This window comes from Apteryx mantelli, chromosome 6, assembly GCF_036417845.1.
Source record: "Apteryx mantelli isolate bAptMan1 chromosome 6, bAptMan1.hap1, whole genome shotgun sequence".
Taxonomy (NCBI): Eukaryota; Metazoa; Chordata; class Aves; order Apterygiformes; family Apterygidae; genus Apteryx; species Apteryx mantelli.
This window is the reverse complement of record NC_089983.1, coordinates 6,955,483-6,969,224: the sequence shown is the minus strand read 5'-3', so window position 1 is coordinate 6,969,224 and position 13,742 is coordinate 6,955,483. Positions and strand designations below refer to the sequence as shown.

General features: G+C 43.2%; 1 protein-coding gene across 1 annotated transcript in view; it reads right to left on the bottom strand.

Annotated features, from left to right (window-relative positions):
• Positions 1 to 7,828: 7,828 nt before the first annotated feature.
• The window catches only part of LOC136992337 (double-stranded RNA-specific editase 1-like), a 48,271-nt gene continuing 42,357 nt past the window's right edge, over positions 7,829 to 13,742 (bottom strand). The window contains exons 8-9 of the mRNA XM_067298677.1: positions 9,304 to 9,482; positions 7,829 to 8,663 (exon numbers count right to left, since the gene is read on the bottom strand). Coding sequence (XP_067154778.1) covers positions 8,487 to 8,663; positions 9,304 to 9,482 — 356 coding nt within the window. The 3' untranslated portion in view covers positions 7,829 to 8,486. The remainder of the gene's footprint in view (positions 8,664 to 9,303; positions 9,483 to 13,742) is intronic.

Sequence of the window (13,742 nt, the reverse complement as noted above, 5' to 3'; positions counted from 1 at the left end):
CACCAGAGCATAAAAAGCTACTGACTTACCTCTCCCATAACCTTCACATACTATTAATGAAGGCATTTGCCACAGGGCAGCAATTTCCAAGTCAAGGAACCTGGGTAAAAATAGCTTCAACTTTGGAAGAAACAGCTCCTCCATCCATCCTCCCTGCTTCCATCTGCCACCAGCCTCATTTCATTGCACAAGGAAACGCCTTTCAGACCCATGTCCTTGCAGGAGATCATTGCCTGTTGCTAAGTGACTACCGTCGAGCTCGGTGCAATACCCATGCCGAAATAAAACCTCATGAAAGGCCAAGCCTTGCCACTGACTTGTCCCTCCAACTGGAGCTGTAGGGACCAACTTGTTTAAGGAATAATAAGGCAAACACATGACCCCGCAAACAAGGGAGCAGAGTTACTTTGTGCGGTTGACAGTGTCATTAGGCTGGACAAGGCCCAACGTTGCTGGGCTGTCAGAAACCCCATGTCTTAGCCAGAAGCTCGTCTCAAGTCTGGTGCTGCGTAGGGCTGGCTCATGATGTGATGCCCTGTAGCACCAAGTAAAGGAAAAAGGGCAAGATCAGGGTGGTTTTTTTTCTGATTGCGTTTCTGACTGCAAAATGATGAATGACAAAAGGCAGAGATCCCCAGTGACACCTCCGACCCATGTGGCTGCTGAGGACTGTTGAACAGCATGCCAGCATCCCCAGGCATCATCCTGTCCTCCCTCGGAGATGTGCAGCCAGTCACTGCTGACAGATTTCCATAAGTCAGAGCCCAGGTTGAACAAGTGCGAGGCTCGGGACAATCCCAATGGACCTAAACACTACAGGGGAACCCTGGCAGTACCTGCACCTCTGCTGCATGGTGGTGCTGGCTGAGCAGAGAAGGCCAGAGGGGATGCAGGCAGATCAAGAAGATTGCAAGAAGAAGATCAAGAGGCTTGCAAGCATCTCCAGGAATCGGTCCCTGCTCACTTGTCCTTCATCCACAAAGCCATTGCCTTTCTTCAGGAAACAGAAAGCAGCGGTGTCTCGGAATGAATTCCCAGCGGTGGAGAGCGTCACCTCTGTGCTGTGCCTTTGCAAGTCCCTTTGTTCTCCCCTCTGAGCAGTGTCCAAATCTTATACTTTCCAGGGTCAACCAACATGTGGAGAGACCCAGTAAGAACTACTGGTTGGGCTGGTGACCACAGCTCAAGGTCGGTGGCAGTATCCATCAAGACATCCTCTGAGAAAACACTTCCACGTTGCTGGTGGTTTCTTTTGCACGTGCCTGGTCTTTGATTTTCATGTATTGCAACCAGCTGTTTGTAAGGAAGGTTCCCTGAGCCCCTCACAAGGTGCATCACCAATGCAGGGATTTTCCATCTTGCTCTTTCACTCTAAATCAGCTCTATCGTCAAAAAACATATTTCTTGGGACGCGGAAACGTGGAGGAAGAGCACCACTTCAGCAGACTGCGTGCTTTGCATCTGCTCCTGGAGGGCTGGACCCAGCCGGGGCGGGGGGGTGCATGCATGGGTGTGAGCAGTCTCTGCACTGCCCTGGCTGGGTGCAGGGTGCAGCAAGCCCATCACTGCGCACCCTGGCCAGGGGCCCAGATCTGAGAAGGCATTTCCGTGGCTAGTTGACTGATTTGATGACAATGACAGAAACTTTCAGCTCTCCAGGCCTTTACCAGGGGCCACTTCAGCCAGGAGAATGGTCCCAGGTCTCTCCCGACAGGAGAAGATTTCAGCTTGCTGCTATTTAAAGCAGCAGTAATGGTTTCTGGACGCTGCCGCAGACAGAGCTGTCCTTTAAGCAGGACAGGATTTTGCACAGGATTTTGTGCCATCCGTTTCACCTAAGTATATATATTTTTTACTGACACTGATGATCTCAATATACAAAAACAATGGTGAAACTTAGCAATGATATAGCTCTTTATATTTTCAAATCTCTGTACAAACATTAATTAAACAAAGCAAGGTAGTATGCAAAACAGTCATTATTTAAGACTAATCAATTGATGGATTGTGCTTCAGCAGTGATACAGGGATATGTACACGTGGGCTGTAAGGAAAACAACATAGCAGAGGTGAAATGAGGTCTTCTCACGTTGATGAATGGAAAATAAAAAATATTAATGAAAGTATTTGACAGTGTTCTTTAATATCCTTACATCGGTTAGTAAAAGCTAATGTCTTCACACTATCACACAGTAAGATTGGGGGAAGAGTAACTGCTTAATGCAAATTATGTACAGCAATATATATATATATATATATATAAAAATATATAGTCACACACACACATTTGATCTTAAATCTGTTAAAGATGTATCAGCTGAACTACAACAAAAACAGTATTTGTATGACAATAAAGATATTAAAAACATAAAAAACACTGATGACCTAGACAGTAGATCTTTCTCTCTAAAGAACAGAAATTCTTTAAAATGTCGCATCTACCAAGGCCAGCTGGTCTCAATTTTTGCAGCAACATATTTCTTAAATCCTTTTTCCTAGAATAACAAAAGAAAACAAAATATAGCTACCCATAAAACTAATTTCTGCATGTGAAAATGCTATTGGCACAACTAACAGCCCGTGCATTAATAGGCAACAGTACGGAATTTCAATTGGAAAGGTTCTGAAAAACGCTGTATGTCTACATGACACAGGGAGAAACTCTGGTCCTATTTGGTCTCCGTCAGCTTTGACAGATTCAGGATTTCAACCATAATTCTTTTCTTTTTTTTTTTTTAATCCCTGTAGATTTGCGCTGTCCTCATGACAACCAATTGAACAAAACCAGTGGAAGAAAAGGTTTGATCCGAAGCACCGTAACAGCTTAGGCACCTAATTCTAATCAAAATACTTAGGGAAAACTGGGCCTTAATTTTTATACGCCTATCTTTTATCCGCTGGCGTATGCTTTGGGGACAGGAACGCCTGCCAAATGGCAACGTATCACACCTCCTGCCGCCGTAGCACCCAACCTGCCTACCGCAGAGACCCCTGTAACCTTATTCCCCGTGGCGCAGACCAAAGTTTCTCGCAAATACTCCAGACCGTCTGCAAATGAACAGCAGTAAAGCCGACGCGTCCCAAAAGCACCAGTTTTATGGCACATGGACTGATCGACCAGACCTCGCACGTGCGATTGATGCCTACGCTGGGACGTTTCCAAAGAAGGTGGCGGCCGGGAAGTGTCTGCTGTTGAGCGGCAATTCCCTCCGCCCACGCGCCCGGGCTCTCGGCCACGAAGCCTCTGAAGGCAGAGAGCAGCAGGGAGCGGAAAGGCAACCGCCTGCGTGTGCTAACCCCATCCTATAAGGTCGTGTAGGAAGAGAAAGCAACCACCCTCTTTTACCTCTGTCAGAACCTCCTTCAGCAACACCTGCAACCCAATGGACCAAACCAGCTGCTAGGACAATTTTTGCCCCGTGCAAATGACCATCGACCCTGCAATAACTCGGCCCGTTACATGTGGAAGACGATTAGAATAAAGGTTGGGTTTAAACACGTAACGTTTTCAAAAGCACGCGACGGAACCGGGCGCTCGAATTTGCCCTGGCGGAAGCCTGCCGAGGCGCACGCTGCCCGCCGTCGTACAAAAGGCCGGAGGGTATAAAAGGCGCCGAGAGTCAGGTTTGCAGGAGCGGGCGCGCGGAGGGCACTGGCGCGGGGCTTGGCACGAGCTGCCAGCGTGCTGGGCCTCCTGGCTCAAAGGCCTGACGTTTAACGCCCCTTTTAAAATCCATTCAACGTCCTTTCCAAAAAATCTACGTTTGCATGAGTTCTAGGCAACCTTCAGAGAAGTGTCAGTTCCTCTCAGAATGCACCAAGTAAAGATGAAGTATTTTAAACTCAGCTGAAATCACCTGGTATTTTATAATAGCCTTAAAAAAAAAATAATAAAAAACATGGCGATTCTGAGACAGGATAATGGATTTTTACACATTTTATTTCTACGGGTTCTTACGTTTTGAATAACGTTAAACATTTTTTCCTCTGATTATGCACCTGAACTGCAGCTCTTCTGCACTTTCAGTAAACTTGGGACTAATTTTCACGGTGGACATTTGACGACGACAAAACGCAAAGACTTCAAAGCACGACTCCTCTGTAAGTGCAAGCCTTCAAAGCATAAAAGCTCAATTTAATGAATGGCGATAATGATTTTCACTATTTAGAAAACAACCAATATCAAAAAAAAAAAAAAAATCCACTTCAATTACATGTCGACCACAACTGAACAATTCTTAGAAAGATGAAAGTGGCTGGTTATTTTTGGAAAAGACAGCTTGGTTTCAAAAGGCGATGCTACTCTTCCATTAGACACCTGTGCTGCTTTCTGCAAACCAAGACGTGTATTCTACATTATCAGCGTTATTCAATAACCAGCACAAATTTTCATGGAGAGCGCACGATCAGCTTTTTTTTTTTTTCCTTTTATTTGGCTAAAAACAGCATTCTTAGAAACCACAGAATTGATCTGATTAAATAAAATACCAGTGACCCAGCTCTAAGTTCCTTGAACTTCAGCTGTGAATTATTTTAGCTTTCCATGAGGACATACGGAGTAATGACACGTAAAAATCTTCTACTCCTGAGTTTCCTAGGCGGTAATCATTACTGAAATGATTTCTCTAGCATGAGGGGAATACCAGACTTGTTAACTGTACAGAAAGCTCATTGCTGTACGTTTCTAAGCTGCACATACACACAGGCACAATTATCGTCACTAAATACATACAGGCGAGTGGGGACTGTGAGCGTGAGAAGTACGTGGACATTCATACAGTTATGGGACAAGCATTGCTAACAAACTTCTATAAATGGTACGCTTCACACACTAGAGATAGGAAATATTCTATAGTTATTATCAGGTCCTGAGTACAACCATAACCAGTATTTCAAGTGTTACCTTTAGGCCCCAATTTTCTTAAATGATCCTGCAGAATATATATATATAGATAGATCTCAAACGTCTATGTTTAAAATGTTCTATTTTACTAACCTACAAACTTTATTATAGCTACAATGTCATCTGGAGGAAAAAAAACACCTTAAATTATATTTCAAGTATTCGTTAACGTTAAAGTTGTCGCTCGTTATTTAAATTCTTTGAAGATCCTGAGACAAGCACTCATTTTCACGCAAAAGAAGAAACGAAAAGAACCCAAACAGCTCCCAGAACGGCATCGCGGGGTTTTTTTGCTCAGGTCAGTTTCCACCAGTTCGGCCTAGGCAGCAGGCAAGTGTTTCCAGGAAGACCGCTCGGCCTTCCCAAACGGTCTCGCACGGAAAGGCCGGCCACAAAACCCAGCAGCTGCTGGTAGCTAAAGCATCTTCTCCGTTGCAATCATCCAGAATTAAATACATCAATACTCATTCACGCACGGCGCTGGGGATTCGTGAGGAATACGGGAGCACCGGCAACCGCAACTGTGCCTGGCACGAGCCGTCGGGGCATGGAGTTAAACAAGCAGGGGACACGGCAGAGGCTGGTGGAGCGTGACCGCGTCGTGTCCTCGGAAGGATTAAGGACTTTTCTTGCAACTTCTTTTCACCGCGCAAAGGGAACAAGCAAGCGAGGGAAGCCAGGTAGTATTTTATTGACTCCCAAGAAGACAGATATGGAAGCATATGACCCTGGAAAACGTCTTTCTTGTTAAAATCCTGGAATTATAAACAAGAGAACTCATTCCTCATAAATAACCTGACACCACTCCTTCATCAAAAGATTTTGGCATGGAACAGATTTCCTTTACAGTTTAATTTCAATAGTTCATTTGAGCAGCTTAAAAAACTATGTCTATAATACTTAAATATATTGCTCATATTTGTGACTTCATAAAAAAAAATAGTTTGAGTTAATACTTTCCTGGTCCTTTTGAATGAGAACTTCAGAAAGATGGGTAAAAATAATTTGCTTGAAATTATCAAAAGACTTCATTTATCAATAGACTGAGTCCCTTAAAAATGTGTACTTCTTTTAAAAACAATAATAATCCCAAGAAAAATCTACACAGTGCGAGCAGCTTTCCCTCCGTCCTGCAACGATGTATGCACATGTTCAACTACAGCCACCAGAAGAATTTCTGCAGCGTTAATGACACTATTCACGGGACTGGACTTAAAGGCAAATACGTGAGGGTTGCAACATCTGACCAAATTAAATCACAATTGAATAACTTTTCGAGATACAGCCGGTCTAAGCCTCAGTCAGATGAGAGCAAAAGCCGTATCTGCATTCAGGAAGAGCTGCCCTTCTGCTCTGTGGGGGCTGCAGAGACCATGGGAGCACTCCCAGGCTTAATGCAGAAGTGGACCGGTTGGCTTAGGGTCCCAGAGCAGCTCATTTAACACGGTCTGTCTGATTATAGCTCGCAAAATTTGCTCCTCTGGCACAACGCAAAGCATCTGGGAAGGACAGTGACTTCTAGAAGCACCAGGGGTTTTTTTTCGGAGGGAACCCCTTGACAACGGACTGGCTTCCCTTCCTGCAGCAGTGCTCACTCTTCTCCCTAATAATGTCGCAAATGGTTAGACTGGGCCTTAATGCACTACTTCCAAGACACTAACCCAGAGGTTTAAACTAATGCACAGGTGATTTTCAGGCTCGATCTTTTTTTTTACATTTGAAGGCTCTTTTTGCAAGGGTTCCTACTTGAGCAAAAACAAAGCAGCACATTTCCTAGGCATTCGTCATTGGCCAGAAGTGGTTTTACACTGAAGTCTGCAACACCCCAAGTAGTCACTAATCCCCCGGAGACACTTGGTTTGAGGTATGATAACTTCGGCTAGAGTTTCATGATACACGGACTTGGCAGTGAAGCTGGCTGAAGGGATCCCCGTGCTCTAGTTCGCTTCGTCCTCAGATGTGCCAGCACAACTCTACACCGGATCTCTGACCCAATGTGGGTCTAAAAAACAACCCTTACTTCTATTTTAGTACATGGACCACCTTGCTGATCCAGTCGAGGACGTGGCACAGGTGAGGGGTGGTGAAACGGGATGGAACGACAGGAACCAGTAGCGGGGAGCAGGGGTGCGGAAACACACTGATTCGGTTTTGTCACCCAAACTCCTGTACCATGAAACGTCACCTTAACTGTTCGCAAAAGGGGATCTTCGAGAGGCTTTTCAGAACGTGTACGTGCTGTTTGGATAGACATGAACCACATGATGTATGTGGACACATGCTACGTAAGCAGAGAAACAACACTGGGCAGTCTCCAACCCACTCCTAGATGCCACTTAGTAAAAAGTGTTTTTAAAAGTGCCGACAACACACCAGTCGATCTAACAGATCTTACAGTATTTCCCTCCTATCTTTCATTTTTATATGAAGCAGATGTGAAAGTGTCTACACCTTTGTGAAAAAAACACTTTTCTAAATAATTATCAGAGTGAATAAAAGCACATTTGAGAGTAACTTACCTAATTAGCTCATAAAGACCACCACATACGTAAAGGCCAAAGGCAATGAAACCTCAAAGGGACACAATAACTCCAGTGAAAAGAGATATAACTCACAAGAAAGAAGCTTTAACGAGTTTTTGCCCGTAGAAGAGCTTTTCATTTCCTTGAGGAGAGAGCAATTAATACTCAATGAGTAGATTGTTTTTGGCAATTCAGGTTTCGTGCTCTTAAAATGAGCAATTTTTTTTTGGAAGCTTCCACGTTACTGTTACAGTTACGATTATATTCTGATGAGCTCCTGGGATAAACAAATCACCTAGTGCTAAACAGATTTCTGCACATTAGAGACTAAACTTCCTAACTTACAAATAACTGTTTGTTTCCAGTTTACAATGGTAAAAAAACAAAGACTTCACAATGTGTGTAAATGGGAGGTAAATGTATTTTTAAAAACAGAATAAAAAGCTGCATGTTAAAAACTGGGTCACAGACTAATAAATACATACATCAAAGACATGAAATTTTCAGCAGCTGGTTTTAAAGAGCAAGGAAGTGGGGAAAAACTAGCTGTCCAGACTCCATTCTGGCTTTGTGGTCTATATGGTAGAAATATCTGCAGTTCAAAAACAAGTTAATAGAGGAGTAGAATCAACTTTGTCATCTATTTTCTTTTTAAAAAATTAAGCTACTTCCTACTAAAAGTGTGGTGTAAAACCTAAAGCAACTTCCATTTTCTCATGCACTTGATGACATTGAATTAAAAAAAAATTATTATTTTAACCCAGAAAAAATGAGTCATCTTGTACTATAAGGACAGCCTTACTGCAAATTTTGTAGAGTAAAAGTATTTCTAGAAAGACACCAAAAATGACTTTCCCGTAACAAAATATAGAATTATGGATCTGATAATCATCGAGTTTCAATACTTAGGCAAAACAGAAACATCTACAAGTTAAGTTTCCGAAAAAAAAAAAAAAAAGAGTAAAAAGATGTTTCGTCTGCTGTAGAGATGCCAGAAAGCGATGCCGGACACCAGGATTTCCAGAACAACCCCCTTTCCAAAGTGATGTGCAGTCTGTGAATTAGACAGTAAGAGAAAATTGATCCTGCTCTATCGGTTTCTCCACCCAGGCTCCGAGTCCTGCCTTCAGGAACGCTTTGAACAAACACTCTTTGGCAGTTTGATACTCGGTGGCTCCTTGCTTCGTTTCGTGGTACAGGTTAGGCTTGATGATCTTTGAGCGTAAGCTGGACGAAAGCTGCATGGATCGAAAAAGAGAAGAAAAGATGAGAGACTGAACTCTTAAACCAAACAGTTCAGGAGCAAAGCGGTTATTAAACCAGATATTTTTAAGCAAAGGCACGAACTATTAAACCTAACCTTCAGGAAGCGGAAGGAGGCAAAGCTGGCCCAGTAGGCAGAGCTGAAAGGAAAACAGCACTGCGTACTCTCCCTCCCAGCCATCCTTTTCCTGAACTATCAGCTTGCTTTGGCAGAAGAAGTCTAGACACCGAAAAAGCACTAACTGATGCTTCCTGGTATCTTGCCTTCCTAAGAAAGGACAGGGTGAAATCCCACTTCCACTAAAATCGAACCTGTTCAGATTATCTTTCCAAATAAATTAAAATGAGAAGGCAAGCTCAAAGGAGTTAACACCCTTTGTTTACTTAGTTATAACAAGAATTTTTAGATCCTTGCATAAATTTGGGACTAGACATTATAAAATTAAAGAATAAGCCAACCAAAGACTCTTTTCCACTACTACACAGACCAATACCTAACATCAGGTTGAGCTTATAACAGGCTCAGAAAGTGTTTTCCGAGCACAGAAAGCAGCACACACGAAGGTATTTCATTATGAATAAAACAGAAGTGGAAAATCTTGCACTTTTGAATACCTTTGCATGAATACGCATCCAGCGGCTGTACAAAGCATGCTTACAAAGGCGAGATGCACGACCCGTTTCATCTTTGCCGGTTGTAGCATTAATAACTTCGAGACCAGTGTCTCCTACTGTCCAGTTTACACTGAAGTTTGGTGCTTTCCCTGGCTGGCGGGCTTCCGCATTGCTAATACCTGAAAGAGAAGAGTTATTTAATGACAACGATACATCTTAACTCTTGATTGTTCTTTTTATTGGGGAATAAGCCATACAGCAACGTTACTGAGATCTTCTTGCTAGGCAATCTTATAAGCAATTCTTTGCTTGTGAGAACCTTCTCCTACAGAATTTCAGCTGAATCCTAGGGGTTTCGCCATGCATATTGCATTCTCACCGGGGCTAAAACGCTCTCTTATTCGTTCTGCGATTCCTAACAGAGCATCGCCAGAGCTCTGGGAAAACATCCTCCCCTCGGGCCCAAGAGGGAGGGGATTATGGTGAGACCGGTAGCAAGGAGCCCCACGTGGAAAGTAATACTGGAGCCTTGCCCCATGCATCTCAGGAGGATCTGGCTTAGCTGATATGACAAACGAACGAATCAGTGGTCAACCCGCAGATAACTATGAAATAGAAATAAAGCTGCTCCGCTCCTGCACAAGAAACCACCGGTCTCAAAATGCATTCGGTAATGGCACTAGCCGAATATAGCAAAGAGCAGATTTAGCAAAGTTTTGCCAGCTGTAACTGTCTAAACATTCTCCTTTCCCTGCACTGCTGTAACAGTTTAGGTGTGTATTTAATACCTCATTTCCAAATGAGTAATGATCCCATCATCACAATTCTTGTAAAAATATGAATCCTGGTCACGCTTCAACGCATGTAATTACAATTCGGACAACAAATTCCCACTACAGCTTTAACTGGAGAAGTCATACTTATTTAGAAGCGCCCACAATGCGCTTTTTCACTTTCCTTCATAAAAATGGAGTTAGGCCTGTTGTTTTGCAAACCAAGACATGACCATGTCTACATTTCAGTAGCTTTAGAGTGATAGAGATGATATTAAATGCACTTCATTAAAGGCTACTGATCTATTGCTACAAAAGCCTGACTACCTTCAAAGTACAGTCTTGCAAATCAGGAAATGTAAAAACTAGGAAGTGGCAAAATTGAAGCACTTCACACAAACTTATTTCTTCCTCTCTCCCTGTGTTTACAGACATTCAGATGCACAGTGGTTACTACACATTAATTTTTTCCCGGTACCTCTAACTCATTCAGCCTTGCTTTTGAGATGCTGTATCCTACAAGAGGCTAAGAGCTCTACTTCCTCCACTGAGGAACAGGTAACAGCGTAGTCAACAGTCATCAGCGAGAGGCAAAGAAAGACTGGTCTTGCAGAGCGGGTTTTACGTCAGATCTGCTACAGCCTTTTTGTGTTCGATGCCAGGCTGTTCACCTAAACGCCCCTAAATTGTCAAGCTATGATGTGAGCCTCAGGGCCCAAAAGGCAAGCTGGCAACCAGCAACGGTCAATTCTTTCTTTATACCTTTATTTATTTTTGATCTCTCCTTACAGACCGCAAAGGAATGAGTACTTTTGGGGGGATCTGACCTATTTTGTCATTCCTCAGCACAGGATGTTTCTCATTTATGCTAGAGCACCTCCTTCTGCTTACCAGCTGTCCAGGGACTAGCACCTGACTAGCGCCCATGCTGCGGGTGCCCACGTTAGACAAAGCGAGCCCCAACCTCAGCATCCTGTGCAAAGTACTAAAATTAGCAGAAGATCGAATCTTTCAGCTTTAACCTGTCCATGCTACAACCATCTGCCCACTTAACACGCTCTGTGAAGCTTTGCCCATTAATACCTAAGATGCCCAGAAACAGTAATCTGCTAGACTCAAGTTTTAGGAGAGAATTCAGACTATTTTGCTCCGACGTGAAATTTTACAGCACCTCTCAAATACTACTTTATCTCTGCCTACGGAGAAGCAAAGCAGCTGCAAGTATAACCCAAGCATGAACAGAAGCCAGCTGCCTGGAGCAGGATGGATTCCCCCACGGCACTCCAGCGCCATGCAGTATATAGCCACCGTACAGTATCGAAGGCTCCTGAGAGGTGCTACCACCCATAGGCAACAGATCTCCCACGGATGCATCAGCAGAGCTCTCAGCACTTGCTCAGTGCTCTAAGACAGCTGCCAGGCTGAACTCCCGAGCTATTAGTATAGCAAGTGTTTTAGGTTATGCGCACTATGAAAAAGCTGTACAACACATTGGCTTTGATCCTGCATTCTGTCATTTAATCACAGACCCGGCAGATGTTATACAGGCTGCAAAATTGTTAATCTAAAATGTTACCTTTGACATGTCTCAGTTATCTCATTGGAAGAGAGCAGATAAACACATGGTTTTCTTCTTTCTAATAAATAATAAGCCCCATTTTTTACTTTAATGCAATTCTCATTTAAAGCCTCTTTCAAATTTATTTTCAGATTACGACAATCTCTGTTAGGTCCTAAACTTCGTAAAATTTAGTGAATTTATAAAAACTGAGCATAAGCACTGCAGCAGAATGCTTTTTTTGCTGATACCTGAGATACAATCTAATAAATGAGGCTACGCCAATCCAAGCCACATGACTGCAAGACTCGCTCACTCGACGCCAGCCTCGCCGCTGCGACACCTCCTCCAGGTCTATGGCCCGCTGACTGCATGCCCTGCTTGCCGGCTGTGAGGCTGAGCGAGGAGCTTACGGCCCCGCACGGCAGTAGCTCCCCAGCTGCAGCCTGGAAGGACCAGCACTGCGAGCGTGTGAGGTCTTCCTTAAATCCTGAATGACATCGTGGCTGGATACAATAAAACTCAGTTGCTTACTGTGCTCAATTCTTCCAAACAAACTAACATTTTGAAATATCAACCCTACCCAACTTCCTGATACTGTTTTATTTTTATTCTTGTTTTATGTCAGCCTGGTTAATATGACTGATACATAATAATGTGCTGAGTAAATAGAAAAAAAACCCTGCCGTTCACCATTTTCTTAAAAGGTAAGTTGAAAAAATGGAGAACCTGAACAAAGGTTTCCTGAAGAGATCTCTTCTGATTTCTTTCAGGAAAGAGGCATCCAGGAGCTGACATGCACCAAAGCAATCTACCTCATCCATGCGATGCCACAGATCTAACTCCCTTCATCTGCAAATGTGTGAACAAGACGAATGTGGGATCAACAAACTGATCAGCATAAGGAGGACGTTGTCATCGTGAACAGGGGAATCCATTCCAACTTCTAAATCCTCTTGCAAACAGCAATGAAGCCAGCAGACTAGGGACAGATGAAATTTGGAAACAGGAGAAGCTACCTTACCAACAGTCACCAAAAATACGGAGGCTCAACTGGGTAAGCACGTATCGAAGTCACCAGTGCACAGCCTCACAAATGTTTATCACATCTGAAATCAGAGCTACTAGCTCGACTGGCCCATGAAAAGGCCCACTGAAACACAAACAATTTTAGGGCCATCAGCATAAGAAAGATCCAACCTGAGAAAAAGGAACAAATGCTTCCGAGAAAAGTAACGTCAGAAAAGCAAACCCCCAAAATAAAGATTTTTCCACGCACTAAGATAGACTGGAACAGATATAAGCTCTCCCCCGCCAAAAAAGCCTCAATCTTGCTTTATATGAAAGGAAAAGAGCAGAGGAGGGAATTTCCATTCCCATTCACAACGTTCAAATTTTAATCTTGAATACTAAAAACACAGGTACCATCAAGAATATCACACAAGTAGTACTTGAGGAAGACCCAATAAGAACAGGATTTTCTGACAAGAGGAAAGCAGGAAGCACCTCAGCACAACTTCTGCTGTCGTTCTTAGTGGTCGGCAATGAACACGAGCATCGTAAGTCTCAGTTTGCAGTGATGCAAAACTCATTAAGCCACGAAAACTGGAGCTGATCATGCAAAACAAAACCCCTCCTGTGCTATTAAAGTCCAAATGCTGCAGAGCAAATAAACCCTGTTACTCTGTGAGTCACACAACAGAAGGCCTGCGCCTGAAAACCTAACAAATTACAAATTGCTGGTGTGCCCAAAAGGAATCCAAGCTCTTTAAGTGATTCTCAAAAAGCACAGAGATCTAGGCTCTTTCCATGAAGCTTGCATGGAACAGACCCATCTGTTTAAGACGGCATACTGATGATACTCTTAATTCAAAACCCATTTATCAAAACTACTGAGGCAAGGGGGGTTAAAAAAATGCCACCATATTACAAGTGGGTCAGTTGTACTTTTTATTTAACTTAAAAATATCTCTATGATTACCTTGGCTTTTGTTTCGTACACTACTGAAGAAGTACAGTGATCAGATATCGTTCCTGAAGTACTGCAAAAGACCTTTTTTCCCTTTATTATTTAAGGCCACTCTCTCCATTCCAGAAAGAAAAATGTT